General features: G+C 44.1%; 1 protein-coding gene across 2 annotated transcripts in view; it reads left to right on the top strand.

Annotated features, from left to right (window-relative positions):
• LOC118233787 (sodium bicarbonate cotransporter 3-like) overlaps positions 1–21,879 on the top strand; it is a 39,811-nt gene extending 17,932 nt beyond the window's left edge. The window contains exons 7-26 of one of the 2 annotated variants that reach the window (XM_035429732.1): positions 127–483; positions 3,160–3,275; positions 4,263–4,420; positions 5,342–5,429; positions 5,631–5,777; positions 6,224–6,327; positions 7,973–8,147; positions 9,457–9,590; positions 10,083–10,328; positions 10,820–10,925; positions 11,155–11,316; positions 11,879–11,992; positions 12,434–12,595; positions 12,893–13,144; positions 13,374–13,442; positions 13,766–13,939; positions 14,406–14,534; positions 14,718–14,812; positions 15,536–15,643; positions 17,683–21,879. In XM_035429732.1, coding sequence (XP_035285623.1) covers positions 127–483; positions 3,160–3,275; positions 4,263–4,420; positions 5,342–5,429; positions 5,631–5,777; positions 6,224–6,327; positions 7,973–8,147; positions 9,457–9,590; positions 10,083–10,328; positions 10,820–10,925; positions 11,155–11,316; positions 11,879–11,992; positions 12,434–12,595; positions 12,893–13,144; positions 13,374–13,442; positions 13,766–13,939; positions 14,406–14,534; positions 14,718–14,812; positions 15,536–15,643; positions 17,683–17,764 — 2,978 coding nt within the window. In that variant the 3' untranslated portion in view covers positions 17,765–21,879. The remainder of the gene's footprint in view (positions 1–126; positions 484–3,159; positions 3,276–4,262; positions 4,421–5,341; positions 5,430–5,630; positions 5,778–6,223; positions 6,328–7,972; positions 8,148–9,456; positions 9,591–10,082; positions 10,329–10,819; positions 10,926–11,154; positions 11,317–11,878; positions 11,993–12,433; positions 12,596–12,892; positions 13,145–13,373; positions 13,443–13,765; positions 13,940–14,405; positions 14,535–14,717; positions 14,813–15,535; positions 15,644–17,682) is intronic. The other variant, XM_035429733.1, reaches the window with a different exon arrangement.
• The last annotated feature ends 19 nt before the right edge of the window (positions 21,880–21,898 follow it).

Raw genomic sequence — 21,898 nt, 5'->3', positions numbered from 1 at the left:
TTTGCTTTTTAATGTCCCAAGGAAAGAATACACCAGTGTATTCCCATCATCTGTTTTCCCTTTCTCGCTGTATGTTTCCTCTCTCTCGGTTCTCCTGTCATGCTCCTTCTCTTTTCCGGCTGCCAGGGGAAGGCCTGTCCTCTTCCCGCCTCTCCCTCCTGAAACCGGGCTCCTCCACCTCCAGCCTGTTCCAGAGGCGCGAGTCGCGGGTCTCCGTTCTCCTCAACCACCTCCTGCCGAGCACCTCCCCCTTCCCTTCGCCCTTCGCCACTCCCCAAAGCACGCCGCCCAGCGCTCGCCGCTCCCCGCCCCTGGTCCTGCCCCCGTCGCAGAAGCCCACCCCCCAGCTGCTGGTGTCCTGTGCCCAGGGGGACGGGATCCCCGAGGTGGTGGTGTTCCCGCCCGAGGACGACGAGTCTCCGCCCCCCACCGAGGAAGAGGAGGCAGGCCTGGCCTGCTCGTCACTACCACTGCCACCAGAAGGCAAATATCTGTGTAGCTTTGCCAGTGTGAGTCACGGCTTGAACAGAGACACGACAGCAACCAGCATGTGGCCGCTTCCTCAGTCCTGTCTCCTCACCGAGCCTGCAGTCCTCCCCACCGCCACCGCCTTCTCCCTCTCCCCCCCTCCACATCACTCTTTTAACCTCTCTTTCTTCACCTCCCCCACATCGCTGTTTACAAACCCATCATCACTAACCATTTGCCTGGTGAATTCCTCCACATCACTTCTCCCCACCTTCTTGCATCACTTCTCCCCGCCCCCTTACGTAACTTCTTCCCGCCCACCCTTACATCACTTCTCCCCGCCCCCTTACCTCACTTCTCCCCGCCCCCTTACATCACTTATCCCCGCCCCCTTACATCACTTCTCCCTGCCCGCTTACATCACTTCTTCCCGCCCCCTTACATCACTTCTCCTCACTCCCTTACATCACTTCTCCATGCCCGCTTACATCACTTCTCCCCGCCCCCTTACATCATTCTGCCCTCTCCAACAGCAACCCTCATTGAGCTCTTTGTGCGTGTGCATATCTGTGCGTGTGCATATCTGCTGCCAATCACTGCAGTTTGAGACTCTTCGGTGTAATGGAGATTGTGTGGAATTGGAATGGATTTGCTTTGTCATTTATGTATACTTGACCAGGCTTGTCGTGTGCCTCCCATTCACATAGAGCTCTGTGGTTGGTTCAAAACCTGTTTCTTTGATTATATTTCTTCTTTCCAGTATCTCTTCATACTTCCACTTGTTTGCTTGTTAGACACTGTACAGTCACGCAAAGCTTTTAAATTATTGCACTAACTTAAGGCATGTACTACATGCCTTGCAAAGTTTAGCATTTTTGTTGTTTTCACTTTAAACTTTTAATATTTTTCATGGACAAGAATTACATGTCTGTAGTTTCCTATCACCATCTGACATCTTTTTAAAGTGTTTATTTTTTCCTCCTGCTAATAAAATCACACAAGACCCAAAGCCCAGCGCACAGCATGGTAAATATAAGCACAGCATGCCTTTGCACAGCACTGCCTACATTAAGGTCTTGTTCTTTATTCTTGTCTGTTATGTATTAATAGAGGAGGATGGGGTCAAAAGAATCACAGGCTCTGGTTTGGACGGAAAAGTGAGAGGCAGGGGGTAATGGGTCTTATTTTAGCTGCTGAAGTTCTGTGACCTCCCTCTCCGTCATCCTGCTCTCGAGCGCTGCAAGAGAACACAGGGAGCAGGCTCCAGATACGCGGTGTTTATATGTGGTCGACTCGCGGGTCCTGGGCAACCAGAGGCCAGCCCCTCTCGGTCCGCTCACTGACGATAAGCAGCACTGCTCCGATGACCTTTCTTAAACGGCACTTTCGGTGGTCCAACAAAAACAACCCAGGGAATGTGTCTGCACGGACATGCCAAGGGTTTTTTACAGTCAGAGTCATGAGAAACGTGTACTCCTTGCACCCAGCGACACTTTCTGTGGCTCGTTGGTAAATTCCTCACGCCGTAGTCGATAGAGACATTCCCCAGTTGATCTCCTTGGATTATTTTTTATTACTCCTCCTGGACTCAACACCCCCTCCCAAATCCCTGTGGTTGTGTTGCGCTTTGTGAGGAATGCCAGTGATCGGTCTCTGGTTTCAGTGACATCACTGCTCTCCGTCTTAGGAGGATCAGGGTCAGCTCAGTGAAAGATCTCAAGTCTGTCTGATTAGTGATTGCTGGCTGAGGTTACGTATGGTATCCGAGAGTCTAGCCACTACATAGTGCTGTCTCTGGGATGTGTTTTCCTTTTATTTTCTATCACCCTTGCCCCAAGCCTGCTGCATTTGGCTCCTTGTGTCTGTCTTTGTGTAACTGTGTCTAATGGCTGTCTTTCCATATCAAAAAGGCACAGCCTTTTTTTTGTTGTTGACATTTTACCGCTGTAGGGTCAGGCTGAATATGTGAATGGTCTGTTTAACTGCCCTGGTCTGTTTCCCCCTGCTTTGTACATTAATTGGATTTACCTTTATTGCAGGTTGAAATTATGTTTACATGGACTGCTGTCAGTATTCATTCTGAGAACAAGAAGACACAGTTGGTTCCCATGCACTTACAGAGCTCACAAATGTATAAGCATGGATAGAGTTCTCTCAGTACTGAGCTGGCAATGCACCATGAGAGCCCAATGACCTTTAATCTTTCTATAATGAGTTTAGGCCAGCACTGGTCATATTTTTACGTCAGTCTGGTTATTCATGGTCCTGGGAGGGTCTTGTTGGTTTGGATGAGGGTGGTCTCTGAAAATATTGTTCAGCTGGAAACGTAATCTAGGGCCTGTCTGTTTCTATCAATAGGCCTTACTTTTACATGTGAATGATTAAATCTGAGCAGTTTTTGTTGGCCTGTTTTGAGGTCAAGACTAGCAAAGTCCAATATCGAAATACTGTATTTGTGTACCTTAATTGATATTAATTTCAATAACAGAGATGTAACTGTGGCATGGTAGAGAAAAATGTTGTTTTCAGTGTTATTAAGAGATGTCACTTACGATTGATTTGCCTAATACTTCAAAGCGGGGGGTCAATACAAGCCCAGTTTTAGTCAGAAACCCTGAGAGAGGTATTCTTCGATGCGTACCGCCCAACCAACCCCCTAACAGCCTTTTCACTCTGTGTCCTCCACTGCAGGGCTGGTGGTCTCCCCACAGTGTGCCGCTGGTAACCTGGACAACAGCAAGGCCGGCGACTGCAAGATGAACAGAGGAGGGGTCAGTCGGGAGAACAGCACGGTGGACTTCAGCAAGGTGTTATCTCTCTAGTAGACCTATACAAGTATTACACATGGGCTTAGCAACATTATACATAGGCCTCTCTATTGAGGTGGATGGCCACAATGTCTGCAGGCTTTCAGCTAATCACTAACGGTTGAGTGGACTCACTGTGTGTACTAAATCATTTAAGCTTCTCTCCCCAAGTTGTGTGTGTGAATTCGGAGCAGGTGAAGGTGAGATAGAAAATTGTGGCCTTCCAGGATTGCATTCAAACCACTTTACTTTATTGGGGTCTTATGGCTAGGAACCTCAGGTTGTCACAACATTTAGGACAGATAATTCTAAGAGAGCTCACTCTTAAAGCACAGTTTTCAGCTAAGGCCCAGGATTTATGGATCCTGTCACTCTATAAGTGATAATAAAAACAAGTAGTGTACACTTTGAAAGAGGTCAGCCTTTAGTTGAATCTTACAGTTAGTCCATTATATGCGTTATAGTGGCATGAATTTTAGATTTTTGTTGATTTTCAGAGTATTTCGTATATATTGCTTGAGATCACACCAGTGATCTGTCCATAAAAGTCAAAGAGTTCAGAAGTTCAGCATTCCTGACTCCTTTGTACCGGGCATGCCCCAGTTTATATAAAACCCTTCAACTATAAACTAAACCAGGCAGATCAAGCACTTGGCAGCTGTGAGTTCCCTCTTCAGTCCGAGCTTTGTAGCCGAGCTTATGTCATGTGCCATAAAAACAAAAGATTCCTGCTTGACTTTGCAGAACTAAGCAATGTTAGTGAGAGAGAGACAGACAGAGGGAGAGAGAGAGAGTAAGGGAGGGGGGAAGAGGGATCTGTGTCTCTTCTGTCCAGTTGGGTTTGATCTTGTGACATCTTCCCTCAACTAGCAACCCTGTTGTCTCCACAGCTCACCTCCTCTGCTGCCTCCTACAGCTAAGTGTCTGTTGCCAGCTCTATGTCTGCTTCTTGCAGTTCTGGCTCTAACCTTCCCTGTCCTACTGCAGGTGGACATGAACTTCATGAGGAAGATCCCTCCAGGGGCTGAGGCCTCTAATGTGCTGGTCGGTGAGGTAGACTTCCTGGAACGGCCCATAATTGCCTTTGTCCGGCTGTCACCGGCTGTCCTCCTGACGGGCCTGACTGAAGTGCCTGTGCCCACCAGGTACACTCCCCACCTGGCCACCACCTCACACCCACCCCCAGTCCCAGTTTCTGCTGTCCATTAGTTCCAGTCTCTACCCCTCTATTAGTCCCAGTCTCTACCCTTCCAATTAGTCCCAGTCTCTGCCCCTCCATTAGTCCCAGTCTCTACCCTTCCATTAGTCCCAGTCTCTACCCCTCCATTCGTCCCAGTCTCTACCCCTCCATTAGTCCCAGTCTCTACCCCTCCATTAGTCCCAGTCTCTACCCCTCCATTAGTCCCAGTCTCTGCCCCTCCATTAGTCCCAGTCTCTACCCCTCTATTAGTCCCAGTCTCTACCCCTCTATTAGTCCCAGTCTCTACCCCTCCATTGGTCCCAGTCTCTACCCCTCCATTAGCCCCAGTCTCTAACCCTCCATTAGTCCCAGTCTCTACCCCTCCATTAGTCCCAGTCTCTACCCCTCTATTAGTCCGTCTCTAACCCTCCATTAGTCCCAGCCTCTACCCCTCCATTAGTTCCAGTCTCTACCCCTCTATTAGTCCCAGTCTCTACCCCTCCATTAGTCCCAGTCTCTAACCCTCCATTAGTCCCAGTCTCTACACCTCCATTAGTCCCAGTCTCTACCCTCCATTAGTCCCAGTCTCTACCCCTCTATTAGTCCCAGTCTCTAACCCTCCATTAGTCCCAGTCTCTACCCCTCCATTAGTCCCAGTCTCTACTCTTCCATTAGTCCCAGTCTCTACTTCTCCATTAGTTCCGGTCTCTGCTCCTCTCACTGCCTCTCTCATCTCTTGCCCCTGCTCTGTTCTGCCCAGGACTCTCTGCCCACCGTCAGGTTCACACAGCTCTGGGTTTATTGCTAACAGTGAGCATTGTTCTGTGAAGGACTGTATTACCTCTTTCTTGTCCTCTCAGTCTTACGAATGCTGTTCCCTTGGCAGGTTTTTGTTTTTGATGTTGGGTCCTAATGGCAAAGGGGCTCAGTACCATGAGATTGGGAGGTCTATGGCCACGTTGATGACCGATGAGGTAAGAGCCTAAGGTCAGCGTCAGGGTAATGGAGATATGTGTTCACCATGCTGAGGCTGAGAATGGGTCATCACATCTCCATGGAGATGTAGGGGACCGGCCAATATATCCCATATATATATTTTTCAAAAATAGCAATTGGTATAACTTTTTTAGAAACCACAAATATATTGTAAATTGTCATCATCGACTTCTTGGCAGATATTTCACGATGTTGCATACAAGGCCAAGGACCGCACTGATCTCCTGGCGGGAATCGACGAGTTTCTGGACCAGGTGACTGTGTTGCCGCCAGGAGAATGGGACCCCACAATACGAATCGAGCCCCCGAAGAATGTACCATCTCAGGTCAGGACCCAAATTTCATCGTTTCTCTGAAGAAAGTATGTTGTCTGAGCTGCTGTTTTGTATAATGCTGCATGAAGTAGTAACTGAGTCTAAGGAGTCCCTATATGTCAGTACTCTAGCTTTGTGGTTATGGTGCATGTGTGAACTATGTGTTACAGGAATGTGTGAAACATAGATCTTCTTTGTCCATCCATACCAACAGGTAAAATATTGCCAAAACAATAATCAATGAGATGTAACTTAATAAATTAATAACTTAGTAAGCACAGAAATACAAGATGACTGATTAAAAAAAAAAAAAAAATTATAGACATTTATATTGAAACCCACACGAATACTGTGAATGTTTCTTGAAAAAAGCTTTCTTTTAAAAATGGTGCTAAGTGTAAATATCAGCGTGGCGACTCCTGGTCACAGTGTGGATTGGTGACTTTTCTTACTTCCAGATGAAGAGAAAGATGCCAACTCTGTCCAATGGCTCGGCCGCACCCTCCGAGACCATGAAGGAAGAGGAGCACTATGCAGGGCCTGAGCTGCAGAGGACGGGACGGTGAGCAGGATGCAGGGGCCCTATTGGTCCTCTGGAAGGTCATGACCTATTGGAGCTTAGCTTCACAAAGCTGCCTTGGACAAGCAGGACAGACCGAGGAGGGGACTTTCAGCCAGTTCTGCTGGAATATGAAAACAAGCTCAGTTGAAATAAAAGCACTGTCTTATTAAACTGGCAGTGGGGAGGTGGTTTAGAGATTCATTCATAAAACAAAGTTTAAAGATCTCAAAGCTACCATAATGCGAGAAGTAAAGATTAAATTTGCTGCAGCAGGGACAGCTAATTAATTTTGAATTATTCAAGAGGAAATTAGCAGGCATGCCGCTGAAAATTAAATTTCCTTGTGTAGTGGTAGCATGTGGGTATGGAACGCAGAGGATTATGTAGCCTAAAAGGTGTAGGGGATGATGTGGGGTACAGAGACAGTTTTGGATATTAGTCGATAGGACATTGGGATTAACACCCCTACTACTTAAAAAAATGGCATGGGATTTTTAACAACTACACTGAGTCAGGCCCTCGAGTTTAAACATCTCATCCAAAGGACAGCCCCTTCTATAGCACAGTGCCCCCATCACTATTCAGGGGTATTGGATTTCTGCTTTGTCCAGAGGGATGACTGCCTGCTTCCAGCTTAGCAGCACCTCTTACAGCAGCAATGTAGTTTTCCATGAGGTCTCCCATGCAAGCACTACCTCCAGCGTAGCTGTGGTATTGGGACACGAGAAGGATGCTGGGTGATTTGGCTGCCGCTGTATAAACGCCTGTTGATTTATTATGTGTGTTATATGCACTGTGTTGATTTCATAACCAATTGCAAATGTCAAACTCTATCCATGGAAGGACAATCACATTAGCATTTCTGCAGTGTTCAGTTTCACTGTATTTTAAGCGTTAACAAAATGCTATCCGGCTGTCATTGGTCAACTGTGTGAACGCGTTTATGCCATTTTAAAGACTCGCGCGTACTGCTTGACGTGTTAGAAACAGAATGCAAATGAGAGACTTGCGTAAACTGCGCCGGTGAAAGGACATTGAGTTGTGTTTAGTTATGACCTCACAGGGGCCGCTAGCAGGCAGGCAGGCACCTGCATTATTTACGAAGGCTGCCGAAAGCCTCAGTCTACTGCTATAAAAAGCCATGTGCTGTCAGGCACAGGCTAGCGACCGAGGGAGGGCAGGCAGAGAGAGAGGAGGAAAGTGCTATTCTGCTTCACTGCCAGGAGATAAGAGCCAGCTTTGCTTTCTTTCATCTTGTTGACGTGGCTGCCGGATTTGTGCTATGAAGGGCGGGAGTGTGATCGGGGTGGCATGGTGGCTTTAGTCTGGATCCTTAGAACAGGGGGTTCCTGGTGCTAATGTAAGCTTCTGTACCCTTCATCAGTGTATTTTACCTGAATAAAATCAGTATGTGTATTATTAATGCATGCATATACTGTATGCATTAATATATGAAGGATCTGCAAAGTGCCCTTGATCAGATTTACAGCTATGTCTTAACACCAAGCCCATCATGAATTAGGTGCTGGGACCTCTGAATTAGAAGGAAATTCAGTTTAATCTGTTGTCATAGGTTTGCTTAGTTTAGAGTGATATTATGCACTGTTGTTTAATACCCAAGTCCTGGGGTCTTGTTCACGGTCAGGATCTTTGGAGGCTTGATCATGGATGTGAAGCGGAAAGTCCCGTACTACTGGAGTGACATCCGCGATGCCCTGAGCCTGCAGTGCCTGGCCTCCATCCTCTTCCTCTACTGCGCCTGCATGTCCCCCGTCATCACATTCGGAGGGCTGCTGGGCGAGGCCACCAAGGGCAACATCGTGAGTACTGCGGTAACTGTACCTGAACGGTCACTGCTCTGAGTGCCACTGGTGAAAACCCATTACCTCTCACTGTAGAGCAGCTGTAACGGAACCATTGCTTTTCATGTTAAGTTTGGACTTGACTCACTACTCATCATTGTAGAGTATCACAGGTAAAACTGACTTTTTATAGTAATTCCACCCCCAAATCACTACCTGTCACTGTAGCGCACCTCAGACTGCCGCACTCAAGGAAAGAAATACCTACAGAGCATAAAAACTGATATTTTTGTTAATAGCTGTGAATAAATTCAGTGTTATAAAGCCAGCACACCACCACATACTTCTGTAAGTATCTAAAATATCCTTCATCAAAGGGCTACAACCAGCAAACAAGCAATTCTGACCTAAGAAACCAGGTGAGGTGAGTTCAGTTTATGGGACAAACTGCTTTAATTGATCTATTTAAGTCCTCAGCAACAATGGAAGCCAGCAGACACTATGCCTCTCCAGGGTTAAGGTTGCAGTCCTCTACTGTAAGGTAAAATTAATGTATTGTCACACTGACCGCAGCGCAATACATCATAGAGTAACTATCCCTGAATCATTGTAGTTCACTGCAAGTTAAACCTGCCCTGACTTGCAACTGTACATTATTAGTAACATTTTAGGGTAGACGTAAGCACTCGGTAATAAGTAGCACTGGCTGCAACTCACTAGTCATTCAAATTGCAAATCATTACTGTTCACAGTGAATAAGCCTGACTCATTACTCTCTGTAATAATTAACACTGTCTATTGCTTTTTCCTTACTTGTATACCTTGTTCCATATTGTTCATAGTAAATAGCTAATAGTCTGTGACTGAATGCTCTATGCCTTATCTGTGCCCTGTTATATGTCACTGTACCACTGCAACACTTCCTGTATTTCATTACCCGCCACTGTGAGCCCCAGTCTCTGACTTGTTACTCTTCATGGCGAGTAGTGCCATGTGTTTTCTGAAAGGCTCTGTCTGCTGCAGAACAAACAGCTGGGCCCAGCATTAGTCCTAACTGCTGTTGAGGAAGCTCATTAGAACACGCGTGTGGAGAGTAATCAGGCATGACAGAGGACAATGCGGCAGAAGAGCAGTAACCATTAGCGTCTGCTGTCAGTTCCACCATGGGAATGTGTGTCTCTCATTCTCCATCTCTCCTTCCTTCTCCCTTTCTACCCTTCTTTCTCTTCCTCTCCCATTTGCTCTATCCCACCCTTTCTCCCTCGCTTTTCTCCCCTCACTTTCTCCCTGTCCTTCTCTCCCCCTCCCCTCCCTGCTCTGATGACAGAGTGCCATTGAGTCGCTGTTTGGAGCGTCGCTCACGGGCGTGGCCTTCTCGCTGTTTGCTGGACAGCCGCTCACCATCCTTGGCAGCACGGGGCCGGTGCTGGTTTTTGAGAAGATCCTCTTCAAATTCTGCAAGTGAGTTCTTCAACAAATCCGATAAACTTCAGCTCAGTTTACTATAATTCCCTGTAGTCACTGCTTCTTGCAAACCTAACTACATGTAAAGGTAATCTCTCTCTGCTCTAAACTCCTTTAGCATAAGGGAGCAGTAAGCACACCAGCAATTTGGCAGTTCCCAAAGTATTATTTTACCTTCTTGTCTGCTTTCTAACAGACTTCTTTCACATTGGAAATAATTCTAATCCATGGAAAGCTAGTAAAAAGTAGTCTGATTATGGTTTTATTCTTACAAATCTCTATTTCCAGTCAAGAAGCATGATGGAATTTTTTCCCTTCAGTCTGGAATTGCCAATTGTGCTATGTCAGTCACTCGTTGCCAACTGCACCTGCCTCCTTCATAGCACTCCCAAGCCTCCATCAGAAGGCACAAGCATGTTTTGTCGAGCCGTACGCAAAGTGCGGGGCCATGCGTTGTGTTGCATTAATTTGATTCCCCACTGTGCACAGGGACTACGGCCTGTCCTACCTGTCTCTGCGCACATGCATCGGCCTGTGGACGGCCTTCCTGTGCCTGCTGCTGGTCGCCACGGACGCCAGCTCCCTGGTCTGCTACATCACACGCTTCACAGAGGAAGCCTTCGCCGCCCTCATCTGCATCATCTTCATCTACGAGGCCCTGGAGAAGCTCTTTCAGCTGGGGGAGGTCTTCCCCATCAACATGCAGAACGACCTGGACAATCTCACCTTCTACACGTGAGTGAAAATCACACTCGGCCGGGCCAGAGGGAACTGGGACCTGTATTTTTGACGGTTGCGTTTTGGAACGATGGCATTGGTTTAGCATCATTTCAGTGGTGGATATCATCAGGTTTATGGCCATTCTCCATAGGTTAGCTGATAGAGAAATAAATAAGAGAAACATTATTTATAAGCAGGTAGAAATGATACCTTTAAAAGCCAATGAAACAATACTGGTGTCAGTACTGTTTAAAGAAGAACAGGGTGGTTTTAGGAGCTGGTTTGCAGTATGCATGTGTGCATGCATTTCAGAGCAAAGCTGCTGTTTTGTGACTTGATTTGCAGGTTTAGGAGATGGCAGGTCAGTATTTATGGTATATAATGGTGCATTGAGGAAGAAGAGGTTGTGGAAGACTGATAAAGACAGGTTTTGTAGGGAAGGAAAGCAGGGGAGAATGAAGGGATCCCAGTTTAATTTTTCACTGCTTTCTTTTGCTGGCTCCCAGGTGTCAGTGTTCTCAACCTACTAACGCCTCTGCACACACCCTGCAGTTCTGGAATGAGACTGGCATCACACTCGAGTCCTTCTCCTGGAGTGAACTCAATGTGTCTGTGAGTGTCCACACACACACACACACGCAGGCACAAACAGACACACACATTTGCACACACACACACACACCCTGCAGTTCTGGAAGGAAACTGGCATCACACCCGAATCCTTCACCTGAAGTGAACTCAATGTGTCTGAGTGTCCTCAAACACGCATACACACACAATACGCACACACGCACAGACACAAACACACACACGGTTCTGACCCTTTTCTCTGTCGGCACAGATGTGCCAGCACTTCCATGGGGAATTTACAGGCCCGGCCTGTGGACACCACGGCCCCTTCATCCCGGACGTCCTCTTCTGGTCCATCATCCTCTTCTTCACCACATTCTTCCTGTCCTCCTTCCTCAAGCAGTTCAAGACTGAGCGCTACTTCCCCACAAAGGTACAGTGATGACTCATCCTTCTTCATGCCGTTGCTTTCAAATCTCCTGCATGGTACACAACAGGGTTCAGCTAGTAAAGCCATGTCTGGATTTCATATCAACTCCTGCTCTTTATTACTTATTTATCCCAATCATGTATGTGGTCTGACATTCTAGTTCCACTTTTGATAGCCTCATTAATACCAGCTGAAGATTGTTCTTGTATGTGAAACATTTCATTGTGGTCTAATCAACAAATGAACCAGTGCTGGTGTTTACAGCTAATTATCAAATTGAGCCAGGGTAAGTAGTGGGAACAGACTACATACACAAACTGCATACACACCAGCCCTCCAGGAATGCTATTATGTAGTTTTGGTCTGCAGCATAGCTTTGAGAACTGAGTCTCAATGCCTGTATGACTACAGTAAAATGGGTTTATGTCTCCTGAAAATATTGCTTGCGGGACTAAACTGAGTGTGCCTAGGTTGAGGGAAATACTGTTCTCGACTAGTAGAAAGATACGTCTCTCTCCGAGATGAAATGCTATGCTATGCTAAAGCTGGTTTGTCTCCCATGTAGGTGCGCTCCACCATCAGTGATTTTGCGGTGTTTCTCACAATAATGATCATGGTACTGGTTGATTACCTGGTTGGGGTCCCCTCTCCAAAACTGAATGTTCCTGACCGCTTTGAGGTAATGATGGTCTGTCTCCAGGGTTGTTTGGAAACATAGCCAGGTTTGACTCCTGTGACTGGGACATGAGTTATGCCTGTGACTATTTTGTCACTAATTTGTGTCCTATTGCATAGTAGGTAAACAAATCAAAGCACTCTTAAGTCCAGTGCAGAATCTGTCTCTGTGATTTATTATGCTATTGAATAACATACAGTAACAGAATCACGCAGACAGTGGCTGCCAGCAAAGGGCATTCCGTGGCAGTCAGCCCAATGCCTGCCCTTGTCCCAGATATAGTGAAAACCTTGAATAAACGTGAGAACGTGGATTCTGGCCTAGCGTCTCTTTTCAGTGTGCTGATGAGGTCAGGGATTGCATCTGGCTGCTGACTGCCTGCTGCGGTGCATTTGGTCCCTGAGGGTTCCAGTGTAATTTGTGATGTCACGCTGTGCCCTGCAGCCCACCTCTAAGCACCGGGGATGGCTGATCGATCCTCTGGGAGAGAACCCCTGGTGGACGGTCCTGGCAGCATTCGTCCCTGCGCTACTATGCACCATCCTCATCTTCATGGACCAGCAGATCACCGCCGTCATCATCAACCGCAAGGAGCACAAACTGAAGGTGAGGAGACGTCTTCTACACCACATACACCCTGTCCTGCCAGTGCAACCAATTCCCATTTTTCCTGTGCTAATTCATCATCTTGCACAATCTCAGTAATGTGCAATACACTCTGTGATATACAGTACCTTCTTTACTGTGCTCTCGGTGCTGTGCTGTCCACTGTGACCTGTGCTGTAACTGTGCTGTGCTCTTTTTGTGCTGTGCTCATCCTCTGTGCCGTGCTGTAACCCTGCTGTGCTGTGCCATACCTGCCTGTGTCGCGCTAACACTCACCCAGCTGCTCCTGGCCCACAGAAAGGCGGTGGGTACCACCTGGACCTCCTGGTGGTGTCTCTGATGCTGGGTGTGTGCTCCATCATGGGCCTGCCCTGGTTCGTGGCGGCCACCGTCCTCTCCATCTCCCACGTCAACAGCCTGAAGGTGGAGTCGGCCTGCTCCGCCCCCGGGGAGCAGCCCAAGTTCCTGGGCATCCGGGAGCAGAGAGTGACCGGCCTTATGATCTTCGTCCTCATGGGCCTGTCCGTCTTCATGACCTCCGTTCTCAAGGTGAGAGGGAATTCTGTAGGCCTGTACGGTTGAGGCGCAACACCTGATCGGCATTTTTTGAAAACCTCTTTGTGCTGTTTTTCATATAAAAGCTATAACCTAAACAGCTTTAGTGTCATTCAGTGTCAAAAATATAGGACCGCATAAGAAATAATAGCGGAACTTATTGTAATGTTGGTGTCTGTATATGTTTTGAACTTTTCTGTTTTATGTCCTTGCCTCTCCTCAGTTCATTCCCATGCCAGTTTTATATGGCGTCTTTCTTTACATGGGAGCCTCTTCTCTGAAAGGCATTCAGGTAAGAGTGCAATCCACAGATTCTCCGGGGGCAGTGGGGGTTATGCCAATATTAGCCTTTAGCTCCAGGTTGCTTCCAGCACCGTTATTAGAAGGCGGCTGAACTGTTGGCTTTGTCTGAGAGAGGATATCCTGAGGATTAAATGAAGATCTTGTTAAGAAGCTTGGACAGTTGGTCACCTCATGGGTTGCTTTTCTTTTTGCTGAACAATGGCAGTATATTTGGAGTCCTTCATCACTGAAGCCTTGACCTTTCCCACCAGTGGATGTCTTCAGTTTCTCACATCACTCATTAATGCGTTGTCTTCTCTTTTTGCTTTGAAGTTCTTTGATCGGATCAAGCTGTTCGGCATGCCGGCGAAGCACCAGCCGGACCTGATCTACCTGCGCTACGTCCCCTTGTGGAAGGTGCACATCTTCACCCTGGTGCAGCTCTCCTGCCTGGTGCTGCTGTGGGTCATCAAGGCCTCTGCAGCGGCTGTTGTCTTTCCCATGATGGTACACCGACAGCTCTCCCACCTGACCAACACGCCCATTTTTTTTCATTTTGTCTTCATCAGTGCTTATTATTTATTTTTTATTAAAGTATGGAAAATTTTTCTTGCAGTTGGAAGGAGGATGATGGTAAAATGTAGATATGCTGAAATAAAAATAAATACATAAATAATCAAATACATACATTCTTAAACTCTCTCAATCTCAATAGCACAGTTTTTACAACACATTATACAGAAACATACATCTCATTTTTCCTTGTTTCATTTAGCCTGTCTCATCCCTTCTTTATTTCTCCTTCCTCTCCCCTTGTTTCTTGCTCTCTCTTGTCCTCTTCTCTCTCTTTCTTTCCCCTTATTCTCTGTCTTTATTTCATTTAAATTCAATTTAGCATTATTGGCACGACAAAAACAATATTTGTACAGAGCCAAAGCATATACTAAGTTCTCCCTCTCTCTCTTTCTCTCAGGTGTTGGCTCTGGTCTTCATTCGTAAGCTGCTGGACTTTGGCTTCACCAAGCGGGAGCTGAGCTGGCTGGACGATCTGATGCCCGAGAGCAAGAAGAAGAAGGAAGACGATAAGAAGAAGAAGGAGAAGGTAGCTCGATCCTGTGGACACCACATCAGTGACTGACTGGGCTCTTGAAGTTTTATGCATAGTATAAGTTTAACTGTGGCAGTTTTAATTAAGTGGGCTTCATTGACTGACTCTGGCACAGAATTCATAGTGACGGGACTAGACCAGACTTCCTGCTGTGACACGTCTGTCTCTTGGCGACAGGAAGCACAGCTCATGCTGGAAGAGGATAAAGAGGAGGAGGTGACGATCCCCTACGATGGCGGCAATCCTATAAGGATTGACAGGCACAAAGCCAGGTCATTGATGCTTTCCAAGGATCATGGGATGTGCAGGCTGGGACAGAACTGAATGTTTGAGTTCTTCCCTTTTAGGCAATGCGGTGTGACTGTAGGGCTATCTCCCTCTGAGTGCCTCACAGTAAAATGACAGTCATAGCATAGGTTTGTATCCATGTCATTTTTCTCTTAAGCAGATCCTACAAAGTAATTTTGTGCAGTTCCTCCCAAGGGGGTGGGTTAAGTTTAAATACCAGGCCTTCGCTTTGATCTGAGTTTTATTAAATTATTAACTATTTAAATTCATGGAGTAACATCATCACAGCATGAATCACCAACAGTGACATGGTGACATTAAGGCTCATATTTTATTCTAATTGATTATCTGACTGTAGACATGCCCACGCCATAAAATTATTATCATTTTCCCATGCCCAGAACGGCCAGTGCAATATTTTCACAGCATATATTAGATATTAAATTATGTCCGCATTTAAATCAAATTGAATAATCCGTCGTCCACAATTTAGTGGAGTTTACCCATTTAGCACTGGCTTTTCCACAGTAAAGCATTAATACAGCACATCATTCACACAGCACTGGGAATGAGTAGCGATCCTTCTCAGTGATTGGTCAAGTGTTTAGAAGTTGCAAAAATGCAGAAACATTTTTGCATGTCTGCCAGTGAGTACCTCATCTTTTCCCCTGTGTGTGTCCATATGTCTGTCTCTGTCTCACTTGTAGATCTGACCCCTCTGTAATAAACATTTCTGATGAGATAACAGGAGATAGAGCACACACAGCTGCTGCTATGGATTCTGACAGTGCCGCAGTTCGAAGACACAGTGCAAGGTACTGTAGTTTTGGCTCCTTCCACACTATCCTCAGGTCAAATCACATGCACCTGTGATTCTCGCATTCCATCTGCTTCATCTCAAGCATGTTTGTCTACGTGCTTGACCCTTATGAACACTATGGAGTCACTGAATGCACATTTTTAGAGATGACTCCCAGGCTAAGCATTAACCTCATTGATGATGATCTGTTAAAGAAGAGAGTAGTCTCAAACCATCCAACTGTGCCCCTGACCACCAGTTTTTAAAGAAAGTCTATACTTGCCTTTCTGGAGAATTGCTGAATATTATAAATCACTTCCTGCAGATTGGCATTTTTCCATCCACATTCAAGGTCACCATATTTAAACCCTTCTTAATAAGAACACCCTTGATTCTTCCATTAATAATTTCAGGCCTATCTCAAATTTATGTTTTTGAGTAAAATCCTTGAAAAGCTAGAGTTCGTGCAGTTGTCAGATTTCTGAAATACAAATCCTATCTTTGGAAAATTCCAGGAAATCCGTATCTCCAGGCTGGAAAAATGGCTTAGCCTTTCGGTCACAGTTTTAACTTGGTTCAGAATCTGCTGGGTCTTGAATATTATGTCTCCCTTGTTGATTGTTCTTCAATAAGAGTCAGCATTACATTCGGTGTGCCCGAGGGCTCAATCCTAGGACCTATCCTGTTTAATCTACACATTCTCCTGTTAGGGACTATTAGCCACAAATGCAGCATAAATTTATTCGGATGAAACCCAGTTATGTCATGCCAAATGATCTTTGTTCTGTAGACTCTCTTTTAAATTGTATCTCGGACATAAATGTGTGGATGGCTCATAACTTTCTACAATTGAACCAAGATGAAACAGAGGCTATGGAAACTGGTAATAAGATCAAGAGGAAAATGATTGTATCCAATCTGAAAACTAGTGCTTTAAATGTCATTTCTCACAGGGAAATTGTGGGCGTTTTATGTGATAGCGACCTGGATTTTGATGCACATATCAGAAATGTGCTTGTTACCATTTAAGAAATGTTAAAACTAAGTTAAACCCTCCCTTTCCAAAGAATATGTTTATAATCTGTTGCGTGCATTTATAACAATGGATTATTGCAGTGCTGTATTCAATGGCAATGCAATTCATGAACTGTGAAAAGTTCTAAATGTTGTAGCCAGGGTACTAATCAGAACTAAGCAATGTGCACATGTCATATTTTAAAACCATTATGCTGGTTGCTGGTTGATTTTAGAATGGATTTTAAAGTGCTCTTATGGGTTTTTAAAGGTCCCCAGGAGTAACAATTGATTGTCCTCTTCATATTTCTTTCAGGTTTTTAACCCAATTTTAATCATTAAATTGTAATAAACACTATTAGTTCAGCAGATCCAGACAAGATGGGTGTGTATCCTGCACTCATTCATATTCATATCCATAAGTAACGTCATATGTAGACATTCCTCATAGCTAGGCTACAACAGGTTGTCCAGTGCAGTAACAATGGACTACCCGACAACACCAAAGAAAGCAACATAAGCTAGGCTCTACCATCGTACAGTATATGCAAACCTGCAGATTATTCAATGTTGTAACACTGAGCTACTGTACACTGACATTAGACTCAACAGCAGTCTCAAACTCCAGACATTATACCCAAATCTTTAATTCCAGATATATAAGCTTAAAAGCTATTTAATTATCGCTAGCTAATAGTGGGCCTACTTACCAATCCATCACTAGTCTCTTCTGCGACCACCAGGAGTGTCACTAGCAGCAACAGTTGGGAGGGAGTTGAAGGGAGAGAAGTCATTGTACCACGTGCCTGCACTAGCTTTTTAGCAAAGCCAACTATACTATGTTTTTGTACATAGTATAGTTGATGACGTTCTTGCAAAGATGGGCACTATCGTTTCTGTGGGTAAGAGAGCATCGCTTTCTGAACACAAATTGAAATATAAGGATTTACAAGCCTAACCTTTGTTGTGCATTGATGGTATAGTAACTTCCAGCACACCACTCATCATCATCATCATCATCTTTCTCTCTCCCTATTTCAGCCAGGAGAAGATGGCGTGTGTCAGGATCACCGTGGAGGGAGACCAGAGCGAGGACAGTTTGGATGTAGAGACGTCACTGTGAGGGTATCACACGGGAGCACCCGCCGCCCCCTCCTCTGATCACCGGGGGTGAGGCGCAACTTCCTGCCCCACAGCCTGAGAATGACGGGCCCAAAGTTCAGGGGTCAGAGGTCAAACCTGTCGCTGTCGACCGAGACCCTCCGAGTCGAGCAGGCTCCATTCTGTGTCGCTCTTGCTTAGCCAGCTCCACGGCTGCCATAGGAGATGGCCATGTTGTCATGGTTCAAGAGCATTCGTGTTTGTCTGAATCGACACTTCTTATTGGTTCTCAAAAATAAAAAAGAGAAATTCATTTTCTCTGTTCTCAGATGCACTCCTACGCATCTAAAATCTTTCCTTTTCAAAACAGTAAATGGCTCAACATGTCAACATGGGCCATCTGTTTTTTCAGCTGCATTTTATCACGTATTTCCCCCATTTTATACTGAAAAAACAGACAGAAAGAAACACCTTACAGCTGACCTGAGGCAGCATTTATATGCTATTTGCTGCTACTGTACAGATGCTATAATACCGTAATGTCTATATGAAATTGAAACATTTGCTTAAATGTGCAAATTTTATTGATTACAGTCAGGTCTTTATTTCTCCTTTATCTTTCACGTTGTATGCCAGTATGAATAGTTGATAAAGGAAGAGCAATCTGTCAAGAAATATTACCTGTTTTCTATCAACTGACCAGCAAAGCAATAGGTCTGAAGTTGTGATTCTGCTCCCACCCACACACATGATGTTTCAGTGTTTGTATGTGTAGCTGGATGTTTTTCTGTCAGCAAATCCTAATAAACACAGGATTTATTTAGAAGTTTACTATATAAAACTATAGTACCCTATAGTCTTTGACTGCAACCCATTCTTACCAGTCAGTGCTTTGGAGCATTGTTAATTTGCTGTTGATGAGTTTTTATGGGTTCATGAAGTTTATATGTGATATAATATTGGCTGTTAATGGATACATGTTTTGTACTGTTGATCTTTAGGGATTATTGGAATCCTATTGATTTTGTTATTTTTTCGTATTGTTTTTCTCCCTCGCATTTGGACCAGGTTGGTTTGGATGGCTAAACTCTTGCCCTGCATAAAATATGGTGCAGATTGGCCACCTGGTGGCACTATAGTGCACATAAATGTTTTACATTAACGAGCTCAGCCCTAACATCTTATTCTACAGAGAATTGCAAAATATGCTATGCAGGTCCTTCTCTTCATGAGGAACAAATTTTCCTCAAGGAACCACAACATCCACCATATGGATTTTCCACTCTATTTCAAATTTTCTGAAAAAAAAAAACACTTAGAAAGCTACTCCTACAAAATCTGACTGATTTTCACAAAATTTGCTTTTCTGCATTCATGGACCTTTTGTCTGGTTTTGTCAAAGGCCACAGTGATAATCCAATCAACTTGTAGGTCATGTCTTTCCGAGTAAATGGTTATGAATTTAAGCAGCTTGACGAAATGCCATGCAACTTGGCGAGCACAATCACATAACCTCACAAATGTCATGCAAGATGCTTGATCAGGCAGCTATAGAGCTCCAATCAGAAATTCAGTGTGAATATTACTGCTGCGCCATAAATGGTCTCAAGTTCATGCAGTGGTCCATCCTCACAGTAGGAACAGATAGGGGGTGGTCCTTAAACCCCGGATACTCCTCCTTGCAGCTGTATTTTAAATATTGTTTTGCATGATCTTTCAATTTATTTTGAAGGATAACCTTGTTATGTACTAAAAAGCCATGCAGTTGTGGAGGTGGATGACATGTTTGAAGGCTCAGCTCACTTCAGATAATCTTTGTGTCTGTGAGACAGAGAATGTATACTTTACTTTTGTCTTTTAGAGCCAGATGTGGCACCTAACCCAATAAAGGGTTAATATACTGTACAATCATATAAGTGGGAGAGATAATACACCGCTATATACTGCTGCGTACCTAATTTAATGTACTCAGGAATTCATATGCTTTTTAGCAATTTCAAGATCCTCTAGAACCCTCAATGTCAGTTTTATTCTTATGTATCATGATACTCATTACAGTGTGCATTCATTCCACAATTATCATATAACCTCCTGAGACCCGGCAGAAAAAGTTTTTATTTTATTTATTTTATTTTTATTTTTTTACAGAATACATGACAAAAACATGTTGCAGTGAAAATATTTTCTACAATATTATTCATTTTATTTTTTACTGAATGTTCCATGTGGTGTAGGTTTCATCATGGTAGAATATAGCCTATACGGTTCTTGGGATAAAGACTAGAGATTCATTTCCCCTAAAAAAAGCACTGCTGGTTCTTAGGAGGATAATGCACATCTTCCAAACCAGATAAATGCTTTTTAACAGGATTTTTTCCTTCTGTTCAAATAGCTATTAATCAGTTCCTTTTTTTAAAAACGATGGAATTTTCATTATTAATGTGGCTTTAACGGTTATGTTATTTAACAAGGTTTTTGCACAGAATAGGCTATTTTCAGACTGACATTTTTTTCCCAAAAAAATATAGTCCATAATTAAAAATTAAATTATCTATTTTTTTGAATGTTTATCGTTTTATACATTATCCCTTATTTGCACAGATTTGAGCAATAATTTGACATGGTGTCAGAAACTGTGTGCATTTGTGTCTAGAATTCATCACTCTTTCATTGGTTCAGAATTCAACCACTTGGCTATGAGTGTGCTAATCCTGGACCAGTCTTTTTCTATCACTGTTCCTGTCCATGAATGCACCGCTGAGTAAACAGTATTGTTCTTGTGCCTAGTGAATGCGTTTAAAAAGGCACCTAAAGTGATCCAATGTGGATTGTATATCAGGGAAGTGATTGGTTGGGTATACTGAGCATGAATGAAGTTGGCTAGCTGGCAACATATATGTGGTGGTTTTAGTGCACCCAACTAAAAAGCTTTCCCTGGAAATAACTTTCCAATAAATATTGACTTATGGCATATAAAATTAAAATAATTAACCCTAACATACACCCACGTGCACACACTCACACACACAACACTTGACATGCAAGGGAGATACAATAACTTGCTATAACATTCCTCTATAATGGACCATCTCAACGGAACTTTCCAATGTCTATCAAGCCTAAAACAGCAAGTACTGAACTGAGTGCTACAGCACACAGTTCACACAAAGCAGGGATCTCAAACTCCTGGAGTGTCTGCTGGTTTTCAGTTTTCAGTGCTCAGTGGTTTCAGCACCGAGTCATTGATTGGCTGAAGAGTTTATATACCTCGTTTACAACACCTACCGTTTGAAGGGAAACCACAAAAACCTGCAGATATTGTAGCACTTGGACTGGAGTTTCAGGTTCCTCGCATTGAAAGTACTAACGACTCTTCAAATGAAAGGGAAATAATACATTAGCTTTAATCCTGGTTGAAATCTAAGAGATTTTCATTGCATTGTTTTAAATGTATGCCCAAATTACATTTCCATGCAGCAGGAATGTTTCACTGCCATACTGTGATACTGTCTGCTTTACTGGTTACAAGGGAAGCCCCCCTGACGATACATCGAGACATTACTTCAGAAGTATGTTTTACAGCTGATTGTCTTTGTCAATGGAGAGGGGTCTTGTATGCATTTTTTTATCATGCCAGTTGTTGCCAAGCCTTTTTTTTTTTTTTTACATTAAAGGAGAAATATCACTGTTAAGATATTAATTTGGATGCCTTTTTTAATGAAAGTTTTTTGTCTGTTTGATTAGCTTACCAAGGGGGAAATATGTCAGTTTGGTCATTTTTGCTCTTTCAGTGTTGTGCTTGTAGTGTCTTAATTGTGGTACAACAGGTCACAGAACACGAATACGGTTGCTGTAGTATTATATCCATTAATGTCAAGTGCGATGTAATGTACTGTAGATGTACTGTACCAAGTGTGTCCCTGTCTTTGATCTGTCTTTGATATGGGGTCGTACTTTAAAGCCATGTTTTAGAGGCACCTCACAGCTGCTGTCAGTCATGTTCTTGTGAATGAAAAATCTAAGTCCCTTTCTCCACTGACTATTCACTAAATATTAGAAATGATGAGAGAATAAAATATTTTTTGTAACCGAAAAATGTAATTGTTGAAGCAGAGCAATAAAAGTTATTACATGCCTGATGTTGTTTTCTTTAGAT

This window comes from Anguilla anguilla, chromosome 8 (genome assembly GCF_013347855.1).
Source record: "Anguilla anguilla isolate fAngAng1 chromosome 8, fAngAng1.pri, whole genome shotgun sequence".
Taxonomy (NCBI): Eukaryota; Metazoa; Chordata; class Actinopteri; order Anguilliformes; family Anguillidae; genus Anguilla; species Anguilla anguilla.
This window is presented reverse-complemented; position numbering and strand designations above follow the sequence as displayed.